Source organism: Platalea leucorodia (genome assembly GCF_965183815.1).
Source record: "Platalea leucorodia genome assembly, chromosome: Z".
Classification (NCBI taxonomy): domain Eukaryota; kingdom Metazoa; phylum Chordata; class Aves; order Pelecaniformes; family Threskiornithidae; genus Platalea; species Platalea leucorodia.
Window position 1 is genome coordinate 20,051,873 of NC_138858.1, and position 24,094 is coordinate 20,075,966.

The window sequence follows — 24,094 nt, forward strand, 5'->3', positions numbered from 1 at the left end:
CAAAACTGCCAGAAAGCTTAGAATTATAAGCCATAAACCTAAAAACAGCTTAATCACTTCCAAATGTATTTTAGCTTGCATCTCATTATTTTCAACTTTCTTAATATATTGCTAAAAGAAAAGAGGTCTTAAAACTAAGCAGTGTTACAAGTGCAGAACACAACCTTGTGTTCTTACTCAGAAATTTGGTAATTTATATGCATTTATATCTGTTCAGCCTATTTGAGAGAATGAAATAAAATCTGGTGACTTGTATTGCTTTTTTATTTTATTCATAGATCAACTTAATTATTTGATCAAAAACTTGATGTTAATTTACAGTCATTTAATCAAATACCCAGAAGCTTAATCCTTTAAGACAAATGCCGGAAAATATTTGAGTAAATTATTCAAAGCTGCAGCTATTTTCCCAGATTATGAATCTGACAGACTGAATATGTGATTTTTCCCTACTGGCATATTATTCTCTTTTTCTTTATATTCTGAATTGTCATAGACTGACCATGGGTTATATTAGATGTTTCTTGTCCCTAAGAGAACAAACTATTTAAACAAGCAGAATTTTTGAAATAGTTCACAAGCAGATATACTTTCTTAGATGATTTAATTAAAATCAGATAGTTATGGCTCAGTCCCCAATCCTATGTTCTAATTGCCCCCCGTGCTGTATTATGGATCCTCTTCACTGTGCCAGGGGTTGGCCTATAATGTTGCAGACTACAAATGCTGGCCGGGTGCTGGGTAAATATCTCATCCTGCCTGTCAAGAAGCTGCAAAGGGGACCAAGAGGAAGGTCAGCTACAGATGGTTGTTGACAGTAGGAAGCAACCCCCAAAGCTGTGTTACACAAGATATTCCCTCACGTGGATCCCCTGAGGCCAGTTGGGCCAGAATTGGGCAACAGTATCTTCAGTTCTGGCTTTAGTGGCTTTTTCTGTTTTATAAAATGAAAAATGTTTTTTCTTTTTATAAAGCATTGGTAGTAAACAAATAAGTCTGTTTTCTACAACCAACATAGAGGGAAAGGATTTTTTTTTGTCTATTGCCTAAGCTATGTGCCTGAAACAGGACTTACGAACCCCTGGCTGTGCCCACTGAAACCCATCCAGAGTCACCAGCAGTGTTTGGCTAGGCAGATGAATACTGCCCGGGATGGCTAAGCTGGAATCAAGCACCATGAGGAAGGAAAAACCCAACCCAACCCAGCTGGTGGAATAACAAACCGTTCTGAAAACCACTGTCCCAAATATGAATATCAAAACTACTAACCATTACCGTGACAACGACTTTAGTAGCTGGGTGCCAAACAAACAAGAGGCCTGGAAGAGAAACACTTATCCCATTAGAACTGAGTCTACTTCTTGCGTTATCTTACCACGAGCTGTGCTCCTACCTCGTGCAGATACTCTCAATATTTCTGCATAATGAGGCCGAGACCACCCGATAAGATCGACACCATTGTTCGTACGACAAAATACACAAATCGACTTTGTTCAACAATTCAGGGTGTGCAGTCCCTGTCAGATCACACTGTGGCATTGCCTGGCTGATTGCTGCTGCAGCAGAGTCTCATTTCACACCTCCACAAACTAATTCACAGAGCAGCAAGTTAACTCAAACCACCCGTTTCCACACCCGGAGGAGTACAAACACCACTCCCCTCTGGCTACAGAGGTGATAACTTCTGAATTTGGCGTACCTTGAATCATGAGCACCATGGCCCCCTATATCACACTTTTAAGCACATTCATCTTCTCATATACTCCTGTTTTAGCGTAGAGGCATCCCCAAGAAAACTTGCAGTTAGAACCCATCCCTTTGAAATATTGCAGGAAGAAAAGGAACTACGCAGCAGTATCAGCAAGTTTATCTTCTGTGCCTGTGCCTAATCTTTAGTGCTGCAAGTACAGTTCCTGCCTCCACATTATTCTTTTCATTATGATGTGGATTGTACGTAGTAGGAATTCATTGACAAGGTCTGGCTGGACCACCTTGAAAGATGGGACCTCTCACAATCCCCAGTGGAAGGAAGCAGGGCATGTTTCTCCACAGTGCTCCATCAGCATGCCTGAAGCCTCAGTTCAGAGAAAAATTGTGTGCACAGTGTGACCATTTGTTACTTGAACTCTACTAAGACCAGTGCTAGGACAGGACTGTGGCTTTTGGCACGGGATGTGCATGCCCTAGAGTTCAATCAGTGAAAGCCACATCACTGTCAGTGTGGTCCACTGCCATTTGAAGATGTCAGGGGTTTTGCAAACACGCTAGTCCAGAGCTCCCCTTCTTTTCATGCAGCTGCTTTTATCTGATACCAAGGGGGCTGAAAAGATGTGTGATGTGGCTTTGGTTATGACCACTTGAGATAGGGATGTTCCAAGAAACCTGGACACTACGTCCTGATAGGTAACATCCTCTGCATGATTTCAAGATGATAACCTAAACCAACAACCATGTGCCATGTATTCATTTAAATGGAAGTGGTTAACTAAATACTCGTGACTAGTATTTTTTTATGACAGCAGTGATTAAGAGTAATTAAAATAACTTTTTTTTTTCATTTACCGATGTGTCACTGTTTTAATTATTGCTTAGCTTAATTTTCTATGTGGCTGCAGAGAGGTTTGATATTTTATCAAAACAAGGGTTTTGTGAGAGTGTGTTAATAGGGCAAAGTTTCTTGCTTTTTACAAACAAACATATGTAAGAATGAATCCTGTGAAACTCCATTGTTTATACATTGAATCTAATCTGTGCTTTTGGAAGTAGCTAAGATCTGTAAGTTTCTGTTCTATTTTTCATTAAAATAAGGACTTTTTTGCTCATCTTTCTGTGGTTTCCTCTTTGTCATGACAAGGATGTGGGTCTTGGTACAGCTTTTAGACCTGATGGCTTTTTGTGAAATTAGTGGCTGACTTTGAATGCACATTTCACAGCTGATTTCAACGGCTTTGAAACAGCCTCTGCCACCTTGAATTGAATTGCAGTTAAATTTAACCTACTTGCAATCTGCTAGATATTGATTATTAAATATTATTAGTCAGTCCAAAAAGAGCTTCATCAGATGATTGTGGGGTTATAAACATACTGGGGTGGAGGTGTCTGAACCATCTGCTAGATCATTAATGAGATGAGAAATTTTGGAAACTAGTAAATCATAAATAAAGGTGTAACAGACATATTAAAAGGACTTGCTGTAATTTGTCTGACTACGGTGAACTGACCTATTCTGTCTTCGAAAGAGTCTTCTGAGCTTATCTTTATTTCTCTTTGGCAAGTATCCAAGAAAATTATCTTGAAAATCTGATGGCTTTCTTTGTTTTTAATTCTGTTTTCTAAATGTTTGTTCCTGATGCCAGATTGAGTTGCCCAAAAGGAAGGTTACTTTTACAGCTTGCTAGATGGCGGGAGGTTCTGTAGTCAGAAGATAAAACAAAGATTTTGACTAGGAACTGTGGAGGCACTCTATGCTCCAAACATATCACTGCACTTTCAGGAAACAACAGTTGTTGACAATAGATAATGCCACCCTCTGTACTGAGAACTAGAAGTTTGTTTAAAAAAAAAAGATTCCCACATTGAACATACAGTGCATTAGATGTACAGCCAAAGCAAGTACAAAACATCAGTCACTAATGCCCAGTACAAGAGCAAAACAAACTAAGGACTAAAGCTAACTGACATCTGCATCCCTTTGTGATGTGTGAATATGTGAGAACGTGACATATGCCTGATGTGTGAATGTGTGCGTTACCAGCCCCCTCTATTGGATAGAGAGCTGTCAGCCATATGTCAGCACTGCACACTCTACGTCAGCTCCATACATTGCATGTCAGTGGCACATGTCATGTCCTTGCATGGCCTGGTCAACCCTAGGGGCTGCTCTCTATGCCCAAATATGACTATGTGACAGGCAATAAGCAAGTCATAGTTCTCCACAATAATCCTTAAGAAATATCACTTACCTGGAAGACCTCAGTAAAAACAGAGATAGATGCAAATGCCTGACAGAGAATTCAACTCAGCAGAGACCAAGCTGCAAAGTGCAAGCGTAGACAGGAGCCCTGCCCTGGCCAAAGGCGGAAGGATTCCTGGGGCAGGTCTCCTTTAATCCACTCAGAAATTTCGAGTAAAGACAAAAACAGTATGGGAGAGCTGGTCTGGTACAAGAAGCCAGTATTTGGAAACTGGGAGGTAATGTGCAAGGGGACACCTCACAGGCATCTAGAGACTAGTGTTGAGGCATGGCAGGTTAAAAGAGACAAGACTACGTTTCTCTTAGTGAAGGAAAGAGGAATTGCAAATGCTGTGCTGGAAACAACTGGAATCTATAGTAAACTCTGCCACAAGCTGCTGAATATGAGCTCCTCACAGTCTAGTAAGAATGCGTTTCTAGCTTAGTTTTCATAGAATCATAGAATCATTAAGGTTGGAAAATACCTCTGAGATCATCGAGTAACCGTTAACCTAACTGCCAGCTCCACCTCTACACCATGTCCCTGAGCACCACATCCACACGTTTTTTGAACACTTCCAGGGACTGTGATTGCACCACTTCCCTGGGCAGTCTGTTCCAACACCTAACCACTCTCTTAATGAAGAAATTTTTCCTAATATCTAATCTAAATCTCCCCCGGCACAACCTGAGGCCATTTCCTCTCGTCCTGTTGCTTGCTACCCGGGAGAAGAGGCCGACCCCCACCTCGCTACAGCCTCCTTTCAGGTAGTTGTAGAGAGCGATAAGGTCTCCCCTCAGCCTCCTCTTCTCCAGGCTAAGCAACCGCAGCTCCCTCAGCCACTCCTTATAAGACTTGTGCTCTAGGCCCTTCACCAGCTTTGTGGGTATCTGTTGTTGTAAAACTGTAACGTACCTGGTGCTCCTCTCTGTGGCTTTCCTGTTTTCAGCTCAGTTCTGAGAACCAGCCCAGCAGTGGTTTCAGCAGTGAGTGACACCAGTGGTCACCTTGTTTAGCCAACACTCACCATTTCCTGGACCTTGCCTACCCCCGGCAGCAGAACCAGTCATCCTTCCACCGTGTGCTTTCACAGGTGTGAGTAAAATGCAAAATTGCGGGGCGTTTTGCAGCCCCGCTGCAAAACTCCTACCACGCTCCCTGGCCCAGACTGCCCCTCACCCAGAGGGGTGGATGGGCAGGCACTCTCTGAAGACATGGGGATTTCAAGGCTAGCAAAGACTGCCCTCCTGTTGCACGTGGAGGGAATAAAGACTCTGCTCGCCTCAGGGTGGACAGAAAATTGGTCAAGGTTACTGCTTGGCTCGCTGCTCCTGCACCTCCCTGGGGACAGGCCACAGCCAGGCCGGGATGTGGGCCTGTGGGTAGGCCCAGCTCAGCAGGGCCCATGGCAGGGCCGGGCCAGGCCGGGCTAGGCTGAGAGGAGCTAGAGACCATCCTTGCTGCGGCGTTGCTGGGGCAGGAGCTGATGGCCCTGGAGGTCAACAGGGGTCCTGGGCCGTGGGTGGTGGTGGGGGGAGCCCCGGGGGCTAGGCAGGGGCAGTCGGGCCTGATGCTGCCCTGGGGGCCTGGCAGTAATGCCCCTCCACCTGCTACATCATCCATAAAAGAAAAAAAGATGCTGTAAATGAAGTAAACTCATTACAGGAGCTCACATACACACACACACAGAAAGCCCAATATCTGAACTGGAATTAATTTGCTGGGTTATGGTTTCCAGACTCTGTCACTCATTATTTCCCATCAGTGACTGAGATACAGCCACCATTCACATGAACAGATCGCGTGAAATCTTTGCTTCCGAGAGGTTAAACACCAGTTAGTTGTTATTGGGCTGCGAGGTGTGAAAAGTCTCCTGTGGGATGGGCAGAAGGGTATCTTGCTGTCATTTACCTTACGAAGTTTGTAACAGGGACTAATTTGTGTTTGCAACATCCTCTGAGACCCCCAGCTGAAAAGCATTAAAAGCGGTATATTATTCTTTCCACTTTGATATCACTTCCCCTTTTTTTTCCCCAGTTTCTGTCTGTGTTCCAGGCCTAAGCCAATTCTCACCGGCATCTCTTAAGATCTTCCTGTGACCTTCAGTGAGAATTGGATCAAGCCCCCATACACCAAGCCCCCATACACTACATCGGCAGGTTTTATTGCACCATGGCCGACTACCAACCCAGCTTTGTGGTGTCCATCTGCTCCTTTATCTGCACAGCTGTTATGAGACAGCACTTGTCCTGCTTTGTGCAGTGGCATGGCCGCTGGTCAATAATCAAGGCCAGTATGTTGATGTGTTGGAGTTATTTATTCATGCCTCTGCAACGTCCCAAAGTTTACAGTATTCCGTACATATTAATGCAATAAGCAAACAAGCAGAGAAACCCTGCAGATCGTCACTTCTAAACTGTTCGCAAAAAAACACCTCGAGAATATTTGGAAGATAATGGGAATACACCAAGCTAATCACAGGCTTCTTCAGAAACACAGCAGGTCCTTCTCTTAGTAGAAGTCTGTTGAAATCCATAGCAAAATTCCTGTTTGTTTTGACAGATGTTAGATAGGCACTGTGTTAGAGAAGTATAATTACTCCCATTAAGATCAGTATTTATACTTTTTTCAACAGACCATCCACTGAAAGGGTGAGATCATGAACCAAGCTGTGAGAAGAGATGATTTTGTTGATTTGATCACCAAAAGAAAAAAGAAAAACAATCTAGGAAAAAAAGAGGAAATTATTTTTTTCTCTCTCATAATGGAAGATCAATTGGAAAAATGTTTATCTGCTTAACACTTTAACTCTTTGGAAACTAATTTGGTTAAATAAATATTTAGTAACAGAGAACTGAAGTATTTGGTTTTGAATAACTTCACAGTGAAATACTTGAACGCTTAAAGCTTTTGTTTTGTTTTTTCTCATTCAGCAGACATCTCATTCACTATCAGTCTGAAATTGAATTTTTCTGTAAGTACACGTTCAAAAATGTTGCCTCATCCCAGGCACAATGAAGAAGGTGAGCAGTACTTTCCCATCACACCAAGAAGTAGGGTGAAGTCCAATACAAATTGTGTTATCTAAGAGGCTATTTCCTACTAAAGATGAGTAAGCATGTTATCTGTAACAAAGTGGAATATTTTGAACTGTTCTCATAAAGCTGTGGTGGTGTTAGTAAAGCTGTAAAGTTGGGAGGTACTTTTAAAAAGTGATGCACTAGAGCAGCAGCATCTAGTTCTAATGCACAGCACAGTATTTATTAAAACTGTCTTGCCTGTCTTATGGATCTCTGTGAAGGCGCATTATTTTTTTAATCCAGTCAATATATTTTTCAGTCAGTCGTGTATAAACTCCAGGCATGTCTCTTCTTCCACATCCTTTTCCAAAAGAAACAATCCCACTGTATCGACCAGCACAGATTAACGGCCCACCTGAATCTCCCTAGAACACAAAATAGAAGTAAATATCAATGTGTGTTCATTGCTCTCCAGAGGAGCGTGCAGTGCCACCTGCAGTGCATAAGCATGTTTGGAAAAGTTGTGTCTAACCTGTTCCAACCTATGAAATGGATCAGCTGGCTTACATCACTTCATGGGAGTTGGGTGAGGTATAAGGAGAGGTTGCTTTTAAAGCCTGAGGAGCCTTTGATGTAAATGTTGTAGGCCAGCACAGTACTATCATAATTCTATTTCAAAAGGTATTTTTATTATTGTTGGTATAAATTCATTCTCACTTCTTTAGCAATTGACCCTTCTGGACTCGGCACAGAAGACATCAAAAGCAAGATCCAGACAGCATTTTTGAGTGTACAGTTAATTCTGTACTAGTCAGATGATGACATCTGGAAAGGAGTAGAGGATTCAGACCCCGAAAGTTCTTTTTTTCTCCAATACCCACAGGTGGTGTCTAAGGAGAGCACCTTAGCTAAAGAAATGCATCTGAAGTTAACTGAGACAATCCCAGACTCAAATTCCCATACTCTTGATCTTGTTGTGTACATTGACCTAAACTACTCAAAGTCTTAACACTTCTTTTTCACAGCAATAAGGTTTCTTACAAACGTGGTTAAAATCACTGTGAATCTGATCAGCCTCATTAAGTGTCTAGCACTGCTTTGTTTCCAGTGAAAAGCGAACCATTGTTAAAAGCACATGCCCTCCTTTTTGTAACTTTACTTCTTACCTGGCAAGTATCTGTCTTCAAAAATTTATTTTTCCCTGCAGCACACAACATGTTGCTTGTTATTTTTGTGTACTTTCCATATTTGCTCTCACAGCTTTTTCTACCAACAATTTTAAGAGTTGTTTTCTGAAGATATTTTGATGGCTTTCCTGAAGATGTGACTCCCCAGCCGGCCACCTGGCACATTGTGCCAGGTTTGATATCTTCACAAGAGTCAGGCAGAAGCAAAGGTTGCACGTATTCATTCATCTTTGCAATACCATTCAGCTGGAAAAAAGAAGGAAAAAAAAATGCTTTCTTATGCAGAAAGGGAGGAAAGTATAATCTAGTTTCAACTGGCATTTAGTCTCATTTTACCAATACTTTCCTTATAAATCACTTTTCAATATTTAGGAACTGGTCTCGAGCTTAATTACCCCTTTGCAAATCCAAAAGAATTTCCCTGGTGTCTGTATAGCAATTTCCTACCTATGGCAGCAGTAGTGAGTTCAAGCCCAGCTTCCCATTGATTACAGTAGGAAATTAAAAACCTGCACAGGAGTTAGGCTGTTGGATCTATATCCTATTCAAGAACTTAATTTGCCACTGAACTTCTGTGTTGAAATCAGACTCTGGTGCTTGACTGACACACAGAAAGGTCTCAAAGCACAGTGCAATGTACCGAGTAACAAAGATGAAAACAAAAGCTATAACCAATTAGACATGACAGCAGCTACATAATTGGGGGAAAAATGAGGTCTTGAACTCTTCAGACTGCCAAGTTTTTGCTCTGAGAGATTCAAAAGGGCTTAAATGATCCAAACGGTCTGTGTTTTGTTGGCCTTTACCTGACAGATTCATCCTTCAGCAGAGGCCAATTTAAGCCTGTAAATGAAAACCTAGCAAAACACTAACAGGTATCCTCAATGTGCTTGGTAAGGCTCACAACTACTATTTTCTGTTTTACACATGATGACCGCACCATGATTCATTTCACAGGTGGTTATACGTGTTGCTGAATGGTTGTCAGTTAAACAATTCTGGCTTTATAACTTTTTAAAAAGGCACTCCAACAAATCACAAGTTTATACAAAAAATCCTTATGGTTTATTATCACCAGTGCTAGTGGGAATTTCAAAAGATGGAAAGTTTATCCCAAGTCACTTAGTACTGCATTACAGCAGAACTGTAGAGATAGGAGGTGAGCCCTGATGCTAATGCTATCCCTGTTCCTGTGTCAAATTCAGACAAAGGATTTTATGCTATCCATGTCATTCTGGAACAGAGTTGTAACTTTCAGCTCTAGAAATACTAATTCCTAGTGATCCATTTTGTTATTGTGTTCATAGATAACCTGGTGCTCCCGATAAGTGGCTGGTGGCCACAGGAGAAGTCAGTGAAATGAACCTGTCTGCCTTTGCAGTGAAGCAGATGGAGAATGCTCACTAACATCTGGGGGAAGGAGCTTCTCACACTTGGGCAGTGATAAGTCACTGCGGGCACAGATGTCTGTAAATGCTCCAGCTAGTTCCAGAAAGGGACATTGCTAGCTTCCTCCCTGTGTCATCTTTGTCATACCAAACTGGTGATACCATCAAAATGTTAGAAATCAGGTTCAAGTCATGACTTCCTTTTCCATACAATTCCACCAATTATTTCAGAAGTGTGGTAATATTCATAATACACTGTACCTAGTCCATTATTTTAAATACACATATTGATCTTTCACATAGAACTATTTCTTCACTATCACAGGCATAACATTAAAGCATAGCCTGAATAAAGATCCATCAAACTGAAGTCATGGCGTTTCTAAAGGTGTAGGCAAGATGGTGTACAAGTTTTATCTTTCTCAGCGACTTTGGATCAGCACTGAAACTGCTGGTACCAGGAAGGCAGTCCTCCAGAAACATTTGACCGTCTACAGGTTTCCTGCATAGAGACTTCCCTTTCCCTATCCAAAACACCAATGGCTGCCTCCATGTCAATCTCAGTGCTGGATGAACAGAGTTCTCAGAGCAGGGATACATGAGGCATGAGTCAGGATGAGCAGGAGCTGGTATGCAGGAAATTCTGACAGCCCTCCCCCACTGTGGTATCCAGGATGATGATGTTGGCAAGTACATCTTTCCATGCTTCATTCTGCAGTGTCCTGAGCCTTCTTCACTATGTGACCACTCTGGGCTCCCACAGCTGAATTCATCTACATCCTGTATTATCCATAGTTTTACTTTATGTCATTACCCCAAATAATTAACAGTAAGCTTCATCCCCATTTTTGCTTAGTCCAGCACAAGGTATCCCTTTGGGATACAGCTGTGACCCGGACTCCATTGCATACATCACTTCAGCACTGCCTTTGAAAAATTACTAAAGAATGTGTTTTGGAGGGATTGCTGCCGTGAGTGGGTTAAAGGGAGTTTTAGAGCACAGAATGGGCTTGAAATGTCATCCCCGCTCACAGTGCCAGTGATCCTGTAACCTTATCTCGATTAGCACAACCAAAAGCAGGGTGTTCTGTGATATTGTTAAGCTATCTAAACAGTGTGCAATCTGATATCAAAGAATAGCCAAAATGATCATCAGCAAAATTCCTTTTATAATAATACAACAGTAATTAACACAGTACCTTGAGGAGCATTATATCATTTTCCTTGGAAGACCTGCCAAACTGAGGATTAGGAAAGTCCTGCATAACCTTAAATATCTGCTGTTCTTTTTCAGCTATGGATGCTTGATGGGCTCCAAGAACAACTCTAACTTCTGATTTGTTTAATCTGTAATTTAAAGAACGTACAGGGAGAGAAGGTCACTACTGAAACTGAGCAACATCTCTCAAGATAATCAAAAGACAGGTAACATAGCACTCACAATTTCATTTTACAACAACGTGATTAAAACATAGGGAAGGATATTGTTCATTTTGATGTTTTGACATGAGCTTGTATTTTTCTCTACAAAGTTACATTTCTTTACTGTAAATCTTGTTTGGTGAAATAATGTTGTGATAGCTGGCCTTCAGGGATTTCCAGAGTTTGGAATTAATTTCATGAAAAAGCCTTCTGGCTTTTTAAGGAGAGTCCCTTGCACAAGGACTGCTGGTGCTGATGCCTTTCATTAATCTTTTAATGGTCTCCTTTGGACTTATGATATAATCCTGCAAAGGACTGAAACATGCCTGATTAATAGCACGTCGGCTGTCGTGCTGACATCAACGGGATGTCAGTACGCATATCGATAATGAAATACTTACTCTGAGCATTATGCATACAGGTAAGTGCTCTACTAAAGTGGACATCTTTAATATTAATAAGAGTTTTGTCCTTAACTTCACTAAATACAGGATTCAGCCCATTAAGGAAGAAGAATGGGTGTTGCCTAACTCAAGACACCCCTATAGGGAATATTAAAAAGGAAGACTGCCAAAACCCAGAAAGAGTTTTATGTCCAGTTCCTGCTAATAAACAGTAAGAGTTAAGCAACTCATAAATCTCCCTCTCCCCCAAGCTCTCTGAGTATCATCAGAAATGTATTTATTAGAGTTTGTCTTTCTTCATTTTGCCCTGCTAAACTTAATGCAGCCCAGTAAGATGACATTGCCAGAAGACATACCACTGGTTTCCTGTGCTTCATCTTCAGAACATAATCTCACTACCCACAGGACAACTTATTCAAGCCAGAACAAAGACTTTAGCAATTCAAACAAAAAAAAAAGTTATTATTTTCTTCATTCCAGCTGCATGTCTTACTGAAAGATACAATTCATTTATTTGTATGTGAATGTTTGCCTGTGAAAATAGCTTCAAAGGCAGTGATGGAGCCTAAAAATTTCTCTTTTTATCTACAAAGCATGCTTACACAGTGAGAATGATACAAGACTCACAAAACTCTATCCCTGGGACTCTTTCATGTATCATCCCCAACAGAGGTGCAACTGCTGGATTTGCAGAAAGCCCAGGCAGTCGACCACTGTGCATATAGAGAAGCTTGGGAGGAAAAGAACTCAAAAAACCCCACTGCAACCTCATCCAGGTCTCTGACAGGTTGTTTGCAGGCCACACAGAAATTCATGTTGTGGGATTCATGCTATTTTGTCTAAGACAAAAATTATTTCAGAAGTAATTATCACATAATATTCATTAGTTAGGAAGGCTTACATGCACTGCAATTGCACCTGCTAAGAATAGTCTGGACGTAGTATAGGGGTGGGTGGGTTTTGCATGGACATCATCATACTGCTCAGGAGAAGGAGACCAGAGAGATGTTGTTTCACTTTGCCCCAGTGACAAAGACTCAAAGTCAGCACAAACCGATGTGCTTGCTAGAAAACCAAACCAGTGACCAGAGCTGTCCTCCCCACAGGACCAGAGAAAAACCAGTGCCCTTTCCACTGAATGGCTCCCAAATCTGAATTTTTATAACCATAACTAACTGGATATCTCTAACCCATTGACTGAAGAGTGAGAGACTCCAGCTCCCATCAAAAAATCCCTTAATTCCAAAGAGAAAGACTTGGCTTTTGTTTTGTAAATGTCCAAAACAGCACATGCTAGGTGTGAATATTTCTACCCTTTACAAAAAATACAACCAAACCTGAGTCAGCTGAAGAAGTGTGGAAGTCAAATTCACTTAGAAAGACGGAGCTGTGTCTGCTATTTCAGACTAACTGAGGGAAGAAGGCTGGCCGAGCTGCCCACACTGTGTTTGAGGAGGTCAGGTTTGCAGAGGTTGATTGTAATTGGTTTGCTTTTAGTTACTCAAAATACAGAAAAAGAATTGGAGAACTAAAATACAATTTAGAGAATATTTTAGCAAAAACAGGGGCATTTTACTTCCCAACGTGAACAGTAGATGTCCTCCTTATCCTGAGCCAGCTGTTCAGCAGCTGTGCCAGCCTTGGGGTATCCCACCTGGGGAAGGGGTGCTTGTGCACCCGCTTTTGACTTGTCAAAAGGACAAGGCTCCTTGTCATAGTCATGACTGACATTCAGCTTTTGTGAGCCCAGGTCACTTAAACCAGCACGAATAGCGTTTCCATCTAATTCAACTTAATCTCTCAGGGGGTTTTGAGGCTTAGTCCCTGGCACATAGGTAAGATTTGTTTAAAGCACCTTGGAATATATCTCCGTCTCTAAGACATTGCTGTTTCAGATGCATAAATAATGAATTGGGTCTTTTATTATCACAGTCTGTATCTTGTAACATTGTACACAATGCAGATCAGTAGTTTACAAAACAAGTGACAAATGACAAGTTCTTAGATCAGTTTAGTAAGAAAACTGCAGGTTTTAACAATTCTTAAGAAATCAGTAACCACTTTTCTTTACTTACAGGCTTGCACGCCATGCCCCACATCAATGAAGAGTTAAAATTGCCCCAGTATAAGATACTTACTTACAATGCGCTGCTGTCAAAACCCATTGCTTTCCCACAAGAGCTCCTCCACACACAGTTGCATGCTTTCTCTGGATAGCAGCCATAAAAGGCCAAGAATGAGGACGCACGACCTGTCCTCCGATAATGTCTGTGCAGCCACCTGAAATGCAATAGAAGTGCAATTATGTTAAATATTATCCAGAGGAAGTGGGAATTGGGATATTTTTATCCTTAGAGGAGTACTTACATCTTGGGGGTAGGATAACAGCGATTAGAGAGAGCAGGAGAGCTAACAGGTGGCTTCTCATAGCTGCTGCTATTTACTGACAAGAACATTGTAAATTGCAATACACTCTTCTCTATTTAAATGTCCCCTGCAGGAAATGGTGGTTGAAACATTTTATGAATAGCTCCCGCTCTTCAAGTTTCCCTTTACATCATTAATATTGTCTTATTTTAACTGCAGCTTTGTTTCTTTAGGTTCTTTCTTCAGGTTTCTTTAAAACCTGCCTGTTTCTTGAATCCCCAACATGTGTCAATATTAATTGGTCCAAGTCTTACATGAACTTCAGTAGCCTTTCACCACAGGTATTGTATTAGAAAACAAGTGCATAAGAAAACTCCTGAGCGTTACATGGGATCAATGTACAATAAAACCTAAAAGTGTCTCAGAGAATTCAATGGTCTTTCAACTTTAAAGGAAAAAAAAAAAATAAAGGAAATATGTGAGAAGAATGAAACTGTCCATCTTCAAGCAGGTGAACAAAAGGGAGAACAAGTACAAGGGCCACCTGAAAAGGCTTCACAGAACACCAGTGAGAGAGAAAACTCAGGGCATGTAGAGTAAAAAAGTCATTCCCAAACCGTGGACCAAGATACAGCAGCAGCCAGCAAATCCTCTGCAGAATTATACTGCCCAGGTAACATTTTCAGTTGAAAGGCTGAAAAAGATTAATTCATTAAGTTTATGAGAGCCACGGGGAATTGGCAGGTGTCTGTTGTTTGATAAGTTTAGGAACACCTGACACAAAACACAGTGGAGGGCAGAGCAATTTTTATTTTCTTACCAATAATTTTTGAGGGCGCAGGATTCAGGTGTGGAAAACCCTAGAGCATTCAAGTATCAAATGCAAACAAAATATCTGATCAGTGTTCATCAGAAAAGGATAAAAAGACACAGTGGTGGGAGAGACATCTCTGTATTGCAAACCTCTGTGTCTGCACCCATGTTTTGCATGTCTTGCTGGTAAACCACTACAAAAAAACAGCATGCCCTTGTGCGAAGAACTTGAAAAGCCTGCTATGATCTTAAGTACCTTTAGAAAGCATCAGAAATGTAACTTGCCCAACATAGCTAACTTTCATTTTTATTCAAGAGTTAGAGAACACCTCTCCAGATTGTTGAATGAGACTATAGCATTGAAATGTTTATTTCTATGGCACAGAATCTTACTAGTTATAAACCAGTTTGAAAACATGTACATGATGCAACATAATGTAACACATTTCATATTTCAGAAGACTCTTCCAATGCTCTTTGAAAAGAAAACACGTGACTCTCAGAATTCATCAGCTCATAAAAGAGCCAGCTCTAGTTATCCCGAAATCACTCTCCATCCTCCAGCTAATCCTGGGATTATTCACCCACTGGTGGTTATCTCTGCAAAGAGGTTCCTAAAGGCATAATCATGTTCGAGTCCTTTATGGCTTTGCCCTCCCACTAAGTGTCTAGCTTAGAAAGCAGCATAAGAGACAAAATGGGCAACAGACCAGACAGGAGAAGGCTTGCGTTTCCAGAGCATAATATCTAATGCTGGATTCTTTCTGCCCAGTACATTCAGCTTCATAGAAGTAACACTGATTCACTACAAGGCTTTGAGGCCTCTCTGAGTTAACTACATCTACGTGTATTTCTGTGCTACTACATTTTTCTTTGATATCACAGAGTAAATAGGTGAAAATAGGGAAGCTGAGCAAATAGCCGAGGCAGAAAAGACAACAGGTAAATATCATGAGAGACTGGTATCAGAGAAGAAAGTCAAACAGGCATCCCCAGCATATGTCCTGTCCCTTCCCCGGCGAGTGCCTGGGAGTGCGTCCCCCAGCCGCTGCGGGATGTGTCCAGGCAAACACACTGGAGTGGGGCTGGGGATGGGACAGCCCAGGGAGGAGACGGAGCAGACACCTCAGCTCTGCCTCGCTCTGCTCCTGGCAGCTGCCCGCTTGCACCACTCTCCTGCCCGCCCTTCCCCACCCCAGGCGCCAGCCCTGCGGCTCGGCTACAACGCTGCCTGGACTCGGGCACCCGCCGGCTCTGGAAGGTTTAGAGCTGCGGTTTAAATTGGTCTCCTGAACTGGTCTCCTAAAATCACACCTGATGTTCACCTTTAGCACCACAGAAAGCAGCATGAAGGAAAACGGAGCATAGTGACCGGGGAAGAAAAAAGATCAAAACAACTGAGTATGAGATAAGGGATAGGAGCGCTCGACATAGTACAGAACAGAGCTGAAAGTGATCCACTGGCCCACAGGCTTAGTGGAAATTTGCTCAAAGGCAAAGGCTAGAAATAGAAGCTGGGTGGACTTGTTGCTTTTTTACTCAGGCAGTGGTTTCTGCTGAGACAGTGGCTACACCTCGTGGGCACTGCAGGGGAAAGGATGGAGCGTTTTGCTTACATATCTCAGTCCTCTTGAAGACCGATTGCTTATGCAGCAAAGGAGCTAATAAAAGACTTTGACAATGCACTCAAATAGAGAAAGAAGTTTTGCTTTGAGGTTTCTCTTCACATGCAAAAGGCCAATAAAATCTAAACTTGACCATAAATTAACTTATTGCCATAACCAAAGGAGCCCAGCCAACTTGTTGCACACCCTAAAATTTGATGTCAATTTTTCAGCCTCACCTACATAAGTTATAAGCTGAAGAGGACACTCTGACAAAAGCATTTGGCTACAACACTAGAGGTTGATTATGGGCATATCAATCTGATCTTTAATATCTGTGCAACCACTCTTAGGACTATGTGATAGTCAGAGCTGTTGCTCAGAAGAAGCTTGAGCAGAAAGCAATCAGTTGTTATCAAACAGTATTTTAGACTGCATATTCTTAATTCTAATTATCAGTGTAAATCGGATCTCTCAGGATTAGAGGGGATTTTTAAAAAGGCATGGGTATGCTAATACTATGGAGTTACAGAAAAATATCTTTAGAAGTAAGTAGGATTTAGAAGTAAATAGGAGTGCATTTAGATATTGAAAAAAATATAAGCAAGCTATAGATTTGGTTTTAGATGGTAGGCATAGATTTATCTTAGTTGCCTGGAAAACAGCGAGGAACATTTGCTAATGTTTTATTCTGTGTCTCCCAAATAGGTTTTTCTTGAAAATAGATCAGGTAAACATAGGATGATACATACCAAACCTCTTTTCACTAGACATGGCACCTCATGTAGGAATATCCAAGGATGAATCATTGTAGTAGTATGAGTTTAAACAGATCGCAGCATACAGGATTTTTGCTCAACAAGTGCTCATCCTGATCATGTCTGTGCATAGTCCAGAGAGGAAACAGCTTCAATATGGTAAGACAGCTAATTAAAATGTCATCAAATCAGACTTTGGCAACTGTTTATAAGTGATAAATGAAAGAATGGTACCTATGATACCTGGTGATACTGTATTCGGGAGAACAGTAAAAAAAAAAGAACGCCAGTGCTACAAACTGCTGATAGTTACAGGGAATGTGCAGGTAGTGAGGAGAAAAATGAAAGAAAATTAAAAGCTTGGTGCAATTTTGCCGTGCATGGAGCTGTCACCATGTCACACAGGTGACAGTGTCTCTGACAAGCCACAGCAGTGAAGAGCTCTGCTATCTCTAAAAATAGCTCCACATCTGCCTTCTCCAGAGAAATCACCAACAATTGTCCTCTGTCCCAGAAGGGAGGGCAATGGCACATTTCACCCAGCTGTCTGTCCAAGGTCTTCTACAGGTAAAACTCACATCAGGCTGGGCCAACTGAGCCTAAAGACGTGACATAGCCAGGACGCAGAAGCCTTCTGCAGGCTGACTGTAGTGGGGCTCAAGTCTTTCAAGAAACCTTCCAGGCTGTGTGGTAGTGACGCTTCACTGAATGTACCTAGTTAGTTAATAGAATATTTGATATTCTAAATTATTTAATATTGATGGAAGTTATTTCTATTATTTGGGTATATGTTTGGAAGTGAGGAACTGTGCCTTTACAAGGCTCTCATAAGATTTATTCAGTTTTCAGGATTCAAGTCAGTTGCCTGAAACTATCCATTTAGTGACATTTGAGATACCTTGTGTTTCCCAGACATGGGCACAGGGCTGGCAAATCTGACATAGAATCTACAGAAGACCCATGGCATCCTGCACCAGGAGGCAGATCTAAGACACCTTAAGACACTTTTTAAATGGCATTATACCCTTAGCTCTAGGCCACTAAACCACACTCAGTGCTATACAGATGCTCATCCAGTGCAAAGCTAATGAGGTAGGATCAGATGCTGAAAGGAGCAAACATCAGATTCCTTGGCCTGGAGGGGCTCCTGAACAGCACAGATGATAGCTCTCTAATGGGGAATGGGCTGGGATTCATCTCTGACCTGGTGGCCACCTGGGGTGTCTAGAATTAAACTATACATTTTCATGTGGGCAACTGAATCAAGCCTAAATTTATGTGAGCTGAGTCCCGCACACTGTGTAACTGGACAGGTAGTGGCTTGCAAGATTTCACCCCAGTAGTCATATATTAGCTCTCTGCAAATGCTACAGAGACGACATGAAGGGGGGCAGATCCTATCTTCACACCACAACAGATGACGCAATTTCTCACTAACGCCTCTGCTGTAAGCTACATTGTTGGGGAGGTTTTTTGCCTTTGTCACAGTTACAAATGTCAAATAACCTTTAGAGGAAAAACAAAACCCACATCCTTTTCTTTTAGATATATATATTAAGCAGTGAATAACGGGGAGCACCAGACAGAAATCATGGGAGCCTTCCTCACTTTGTCCATCTCTGCTGCTGTCATTCTCCTAGTAATTCGTGGAGGTAAGTGCCCAGTTCAATCCTTTTGAGGGTAAATGCTGAACATACTGAGTTCCAGTCAAGCCAACATGTATTAATGTAAAGGAAGTAGTCACAGTTATTATTTGAGTTCTTCTTATTAGCTCTTTTCCACTGTCTGCATGTGTTTGATCTTTCATACAAACAAAATAATTTCTGAATGGGCAGTATTAATTAAAGCTGCACAGAGGACAGGCTATTTAGAGGATTTCAGAGGAGTTAGCATAATGATTATCTGACCTTTCTCTCTAGAGGCAAACATATATTAATCTCTTGATTTTCTGTTTTTCTGAAAAACAGGTTCATATAATGTGACTTACACTATATAGCTTCGTTTCCTAGTGTCCACATAAGTCACATATTGTATAACACTTATCATGTGGCAGATCTGAGGTTGTTACTCACAATGAAAGCTAAGAAATTAACCATAGCAGCAAACTTCAGGAAAAGAAATCTGTGCAAGAGTAATAATACTTCGGTGTTTTTCTTCTCAAAGCTTACCGCACTGATCTAATTTTGGTCCCATTGAAACATAGAACCATAGAATGGTTTGGATTGGAAGGGACCTAAAGGTCATCTGGTTCCAACCCCCCTGCCATGGGCAGGGACACCTTCCACTAGACCAGGTTGCTCAGAGTCCCATCTGGCCTGGACTTGAACACTTCCAGGGATGGGGCATCCACAGCTTCTCTGGGAAACCTGTTCCAGTGCCTCACCACCCTCATGGTGAAGAATTTCTTCCTTATATCTAATCTAAATCTACCCTCTTTCAGTTTAAAGCCATTACCCCTTGTCCAGGCCCCCTTCAGGTACTGGAAGGCTGCTATAAGGTCTCTGCAGAGCCTTTTCTTCCCCAGGCTGAACAACCCCAGCTCTCTCAGCCTGTCCTCATAGCAGAGGTGCTCCAGCCCTCTGATCATCTTTGTGGCCCTCCACTGGACTCGGTCCAACAGCTCCAAACGTAGAAAGTAGTACTGCTGAGCAATTTTAAAAGTCTACCCTGAAGACAGCATTGTGATATATGTACATACTTGTGTGTCTGTATACTTTGTAATTACCTTAACTGTTTTTAATAAGAGACTTTGAGTATCTTACAGTATTTGTTAGCCCAGCTGTGTGTATTGTGGCCTATTTTTATTTTTAGGTTTGTGTGTGGATATTATTGGAGGAAATGAAGTAGCACCACACTCGAGACCATTTATGGCCCTAATCAGGAGACCAAATGGAAAATTGATTTGTGGAGGAGCTTTGATCAAGGAAAACTGGGTGTTAACAGCTGCCCACTGTAATGTGTAAGTTCGTGCTCTGATTCAGAGATTGTCCTTAGTGAGTATCATCTGGTGTCTCTGTTCAAGAAGGAAAGTTAATATCCCTGGTGGTTTTGTGCATTTAGCATGACCATGATCATGTTCTAATTACTGTGTTTTATAGTGTATATTGACAAATGTGTTTCAGTGAGTAAAAAAAAAAATATAACAAGGTATACTGATCTTCACTGTTTCTGAAGAGATATTTTACAAGCTTCTAGCAGCATGCAAGCGCAGAATAGCAACACTGAAGTAGTGAATTTGAGGGAAAGGTTTGTCCCTGTTTTCTCAGTCCGCCCATGCACTAGACCAGAGAACTGGCCAGTCTAAATAGCTGCTTAGAAAACAGAAAAAAATTCTTGTCATTTTATTCTGTAAAAGATATGCAGTTCACCACAGAAAGAGACAGCATGCAGTTATACAGGAGCAAAAATCCTCCAGACACATGACCCGAGACACTGAGATCTCTGCTCTACTGGATATGTTGGTCTGCCAGCCAACCCTTCTTCTTCCTGTCTGACTCAAGATGCAAATGGCTGTTTGGCCCCGCGAGGCAAGATGTGAGGTTTAAGTGACACGTCCTACCCCTTGCCTTTGCGGGGAGGACTGGAGCTGCTGCTGAGCCAGACCTCACACAGGCTCTGTCAATGGCCTGCCTGGGACCAGTGAATCACTGGACTCCACAGGCAGCAGAGAAATGTATCCATCCCTCCTGTCCCCATCCAAACAGGGAGATATATGGGACCTACTACAAAGAGAATACAGGGCCCAAAAGCTTTTGTATTAACATAAGGTAAAGAGTGTTTCCAAATGAGATCGCATTTAAGAGAAAATACAATAAATTAACCCAATGATGCTCAGTCAATGGTCAGACAGCTGTTAATAGCTGAAGGAAAGGAGCAACCACTTCCTCAGGGTTGTGTTTGCTGCAGTAAGTTGCAAAGGAGGACCAGCATACACATCTACTCAAAGAATAATGTCCCATTCAGCTGTAAAGTACATTGCTCTCCCACAAACAGCTATACCCGTGGTCTGATATAAAGATCTGCTTGGACTGCTTGACCAAGGAGTGCTAGACTCCTGGTTTCTATACCAGAGAGCCACAGCAGGCACAACTGTCACCCCTTCAGTATCTAGTAAGTATATGAAGTTGCAGAATAAGTTAGAGGGAGGGAATGAGCTATGTCTCACGTAGACTCAGAAAATGGTGTTGAAATGGTATTAGGGCAAAGCAACGGTACAATTCAGTCCAGTCCTGATGATCTCTGAGTTAACAGTGCTGTGAGCTATTCTCCTAAATTTTCAGCACAAATTGCAGAGGGCACAGTTGGTGAGACCACTACCAACAGCACAGCTGATGCATCCACCCCTCGTTCAGTTCCTAAAGGGAAGCAATGGGGGCAGGTTCAGCATCAAGTACCAGAACCCTGTCTATGCTCCTGGGAAGCTGAAAATAGGATAGCACAAATTTTGATTCATGGAGTCAATTTTTTTAACTACTTCTAAAAACAGGGTCATCTTTTATATTTTTCTAAATTACTGTTGCTTTTCAGGCACAAGAAAAGAGACTCCGTAGCAGCTTGACATTATAGCACCACATATAACAGCACAGAATTATGGAGTTAGAGCAAGTGGATGTCACTAACCATGTTCTCTCTCTTCTCAGGGAAGGAGGCAAAGTTATTCTTGGAGCTCATTCACAGAAAGCAAGAGAAAAAGAAAAACAGTTTTTTCAGATTGCAAAACAAGTTCGCTACCCATGCTACTCTTCCAATTCTAAGGAAAACGACATTATGCTGCTGCAGGTATAGACTTACACATCACTTATTGAATATTCACCTCCTACGATGTACCAGTTTCTTCCTTCTTGTGAGGGAGATGAGCCAAGGGAGTTTCTGATTACTTTTTTTCTGGGGTGATATAGTCTGGTCTACTAACCCAGAAGACTGGGGAACTGGGGATACACTGGGAACCAAGGCAATCAACAATTCCTGTAATGCATGCCAATACTAGAAGTAGAAAAATTCTGGAGCTTGACTAAGATATTTCAGGTTCTGTTTTTTCAGTGAAAGAATAAAGATTGTCCACAGAAAGAAGCGTGTTATACATACAGAAATAATTTGGTTAAAAACCCTAATGTTCTGTCTAAAAACAGTTCTAATTAAAAATTTCTGACTTCTCTGATTCTCAATTTTGCCAGCTCCAGTGATTACTGTTATTTTGTCCTCCCGATGGTCTGAGAGCCAGAGAGGTAAAATAGGGTATTTTTTAGAGCTAATATTTCAGCAGAAGCTAAATGGGTTTTCATGAGACAAAGAATACTCATTTTCCTCATTCTTACATTGATTACATAAATCCTGTCACAAAGAACTGAGGAATCTGAAAAAGGGGTTGCAGTAATCCCCCATTACCGTAATGGACAAGATTCAACGGTTAACATGCAGGGGCCTCTATTAGACTCTGCCCCATAATAACTTTTTTCCATATCTTCTACAGCTTGGGAAAAGAGCAAGACTTAATAAAGCTGTGCAGCTCATTCCCCTGCCTACCTCAGATGATGATCCCAAACCAGGAACAACTTGCACAGTAGCAGGATGGGGACAAACTCACAATCATCCGAGAAAGCATTCTGATACCCTGAGGGAGGTCAATATCACTGTCATCAGTAGGCAAACCTGCAACGACAAGAGTCATTATGAAAACAACCCTGTTATAACAGAAAACATGATATGCGCAGGGGCTAAGAACGGAGGAAAGGACTCATGTTCTGTAAGTATATTTACTGTCTATATCCACATAGATTACATTAAAAATAAAAGATAAGCTTTTACACATTTATAATTTCTGCCTCTCTTCAGTTCAATGAAGAATTTTACTAGAAATGAGTGAATTTACCAAGGCTTGTTCTTCTAAGCCTTAAAATCAAAACTTGTGATTGATAAATTCACCTTCACAGACTTTGGATATTGTGGTTTTATCAAGGCATGGCAGATAGCTAGTCTCTTCTTCAATAAAATGATTTTAATAGAAAAATCTCCACAAAATAGCTTATGAGCCCATTCTCAAGCAGCTAACCTCAATGGAACAACTTCTCTGATGTCAGAGGGCTTTGAAACAGGTTTTGCTGATAAAAGGCATTTTGACTGGGCCCCAAGTCAAATGCGCAACTGTGTAAGAACTACCATGTTTTAAAAGATTTAAATATTGAATTAACGAAGTTACAAAAAAGGTACCAATTTCTAGAGACTTTCTGATTTTCAAGAGGAGAGTTTCCAGCTTTTTCTTGTCATATTCAAAAAGACTAACTATTCCTTAGCACTGAGCTAGATTCATTCCCCATCACTCACACTTGAAAGATCAGATCGAAGCCTTTTTTTCTTTTTTGCTAATGAAAATCTTACCTTCCAAAGAGGAAAAAAAAGAAATCCACAATAGCACTGTCTACGTTTTTATTTCCTCCATGCAACTGGTGCAAATTTTATTTAAAAGAAGCATTTTTTTAGCTTTCATAAATTTTAATGACAATTTTTTTCCCTTCTTCCAGGGGGATTCAGGCGGACCTTTAAGATGCAACAATGTGATGAGGGGCATCACTGCTTTCGGGAAAGCAAACAGGTGTGGTACTGTTGATGGCCCTGGTGTCTACACTCGACTCACAAAGCAATACGTTCAGTGGATAAGGAAAACCATAGGGGGAGCCTAACAGATGGCATTTTGACCAAGTGGTTTCCTGCTTTGTACTTAAAACAATACATTACTAACAATATCTAGTTTTGAAATACGCTTTTAAAAATAGTTTCATTATACTGGTCAAGAGGTATTCCCATGCTGAATTTCAGCAGCTTGATGTCCTTATAGATGAAAATACGTATGTCTGTTTTCAGGGCAGATGTGATCTTAACAGGGCCAGAACAAAGTGCTCTGCTACAACAGCATTTGTAGCTTATACTGTCAGCCATGGAGTCATTTGACGGGTATTTGTGACTTAGGCTTCCAACATTCCCGCATTGCACATTCAGTCGGACTGAGCTCTACATGGATGAGTACTTCTGACCAAAAATGTAATCCAGCTGCTTCTGTCCTCACTGCACGCTGAGTATATACTGCACTCTTCTGTATCTGGACTTCTGCAAATAACCCTGAGAGTTTACTGAGGTCCTAAGCGCAACTCCAGACACCTGAAAAACTTGTTAGTTTCTCTGCA

General features: G+C 41.5%; 2 protein-coding genes across 2 annotated transcripts; one reads left to right on the forward strand and one right to left on the reverse strand.

The window, feature by feature from the left end:
• Nucleotides 1-7,236: 7,236 nt before the first annotated feature.
• On the reverse strand, nucleotides 7,237-13,802 carry LOC309602085 (granzyme A-like; the record flags this gene model as incomplete). The annotated part of the gene is made up of 5 exons (XM_082335390.1): nucleotides 7,237-7,398; nucleotides 8,140-8,406; nucleotides 10,748-10,895; nucleotides 13,513-13,654; nucleotides 13,742-13,802. 5 exons carry the CDS (start codon nucleotides 13,800-13,802, stop codon nucleotides 7,237-7,239), a joined length of 780 nt encoding a protein of 259 aa, XP_082191516.1.
• Nucleotides 13,803-18,491: 4,689 nt separating this feature from the next.
• GZMA (granzyme A) lies at nucleotides 18,492-24,094 on the forward strand. Its single transcript, XM_082335609.1, has 5 exons — nucleotides 18,492-18,568; nucleotides 19,728-19,875; nucleotides 21,557-21,695; nucleotides 22,387-22,659; nucleotides 23,435-24,094. The coding sequence occupies exons 1-5, from the start codon at nucleotides 18,508-18,510 to the stop codon at nucleotides 23,591-23,593; spliced, it is 780 nt and encodes a 259-aa protein (XP_082191735.1). The 5' UTR covers nucleotides 18,492-18,507; the 3' UTR covers nucleotides 23,594-24,094.

What these genes read in the sequence shown, in the direction of transcription:
- GZMA (XM_082335609.1), top strand. Translation starts at nt 18,508, where the DNA reads ATGGGAGCCTTCCTCACTTTGTCCATCTCTGCTGCTGTCATTCTCCTA. An exon ending in ACAGCTGCCCACTGTAATGT is followed by an intron (nt 19,876 to 21,556) that starts GTAAGTTCGTGC and finishes CTCTCTTCTCAG; the next exon opens with GGAAGGAGGCAAAGTTATTC. An exon ending in ACGACATTATGCTGCTGCAG is followed by an intron (nt 21,696 to 22,386) that starts GTATAGACTTAC and finishes TATCTTCTACAG; the next exon opens with CTTGGGAAAAGAGCAAGACT.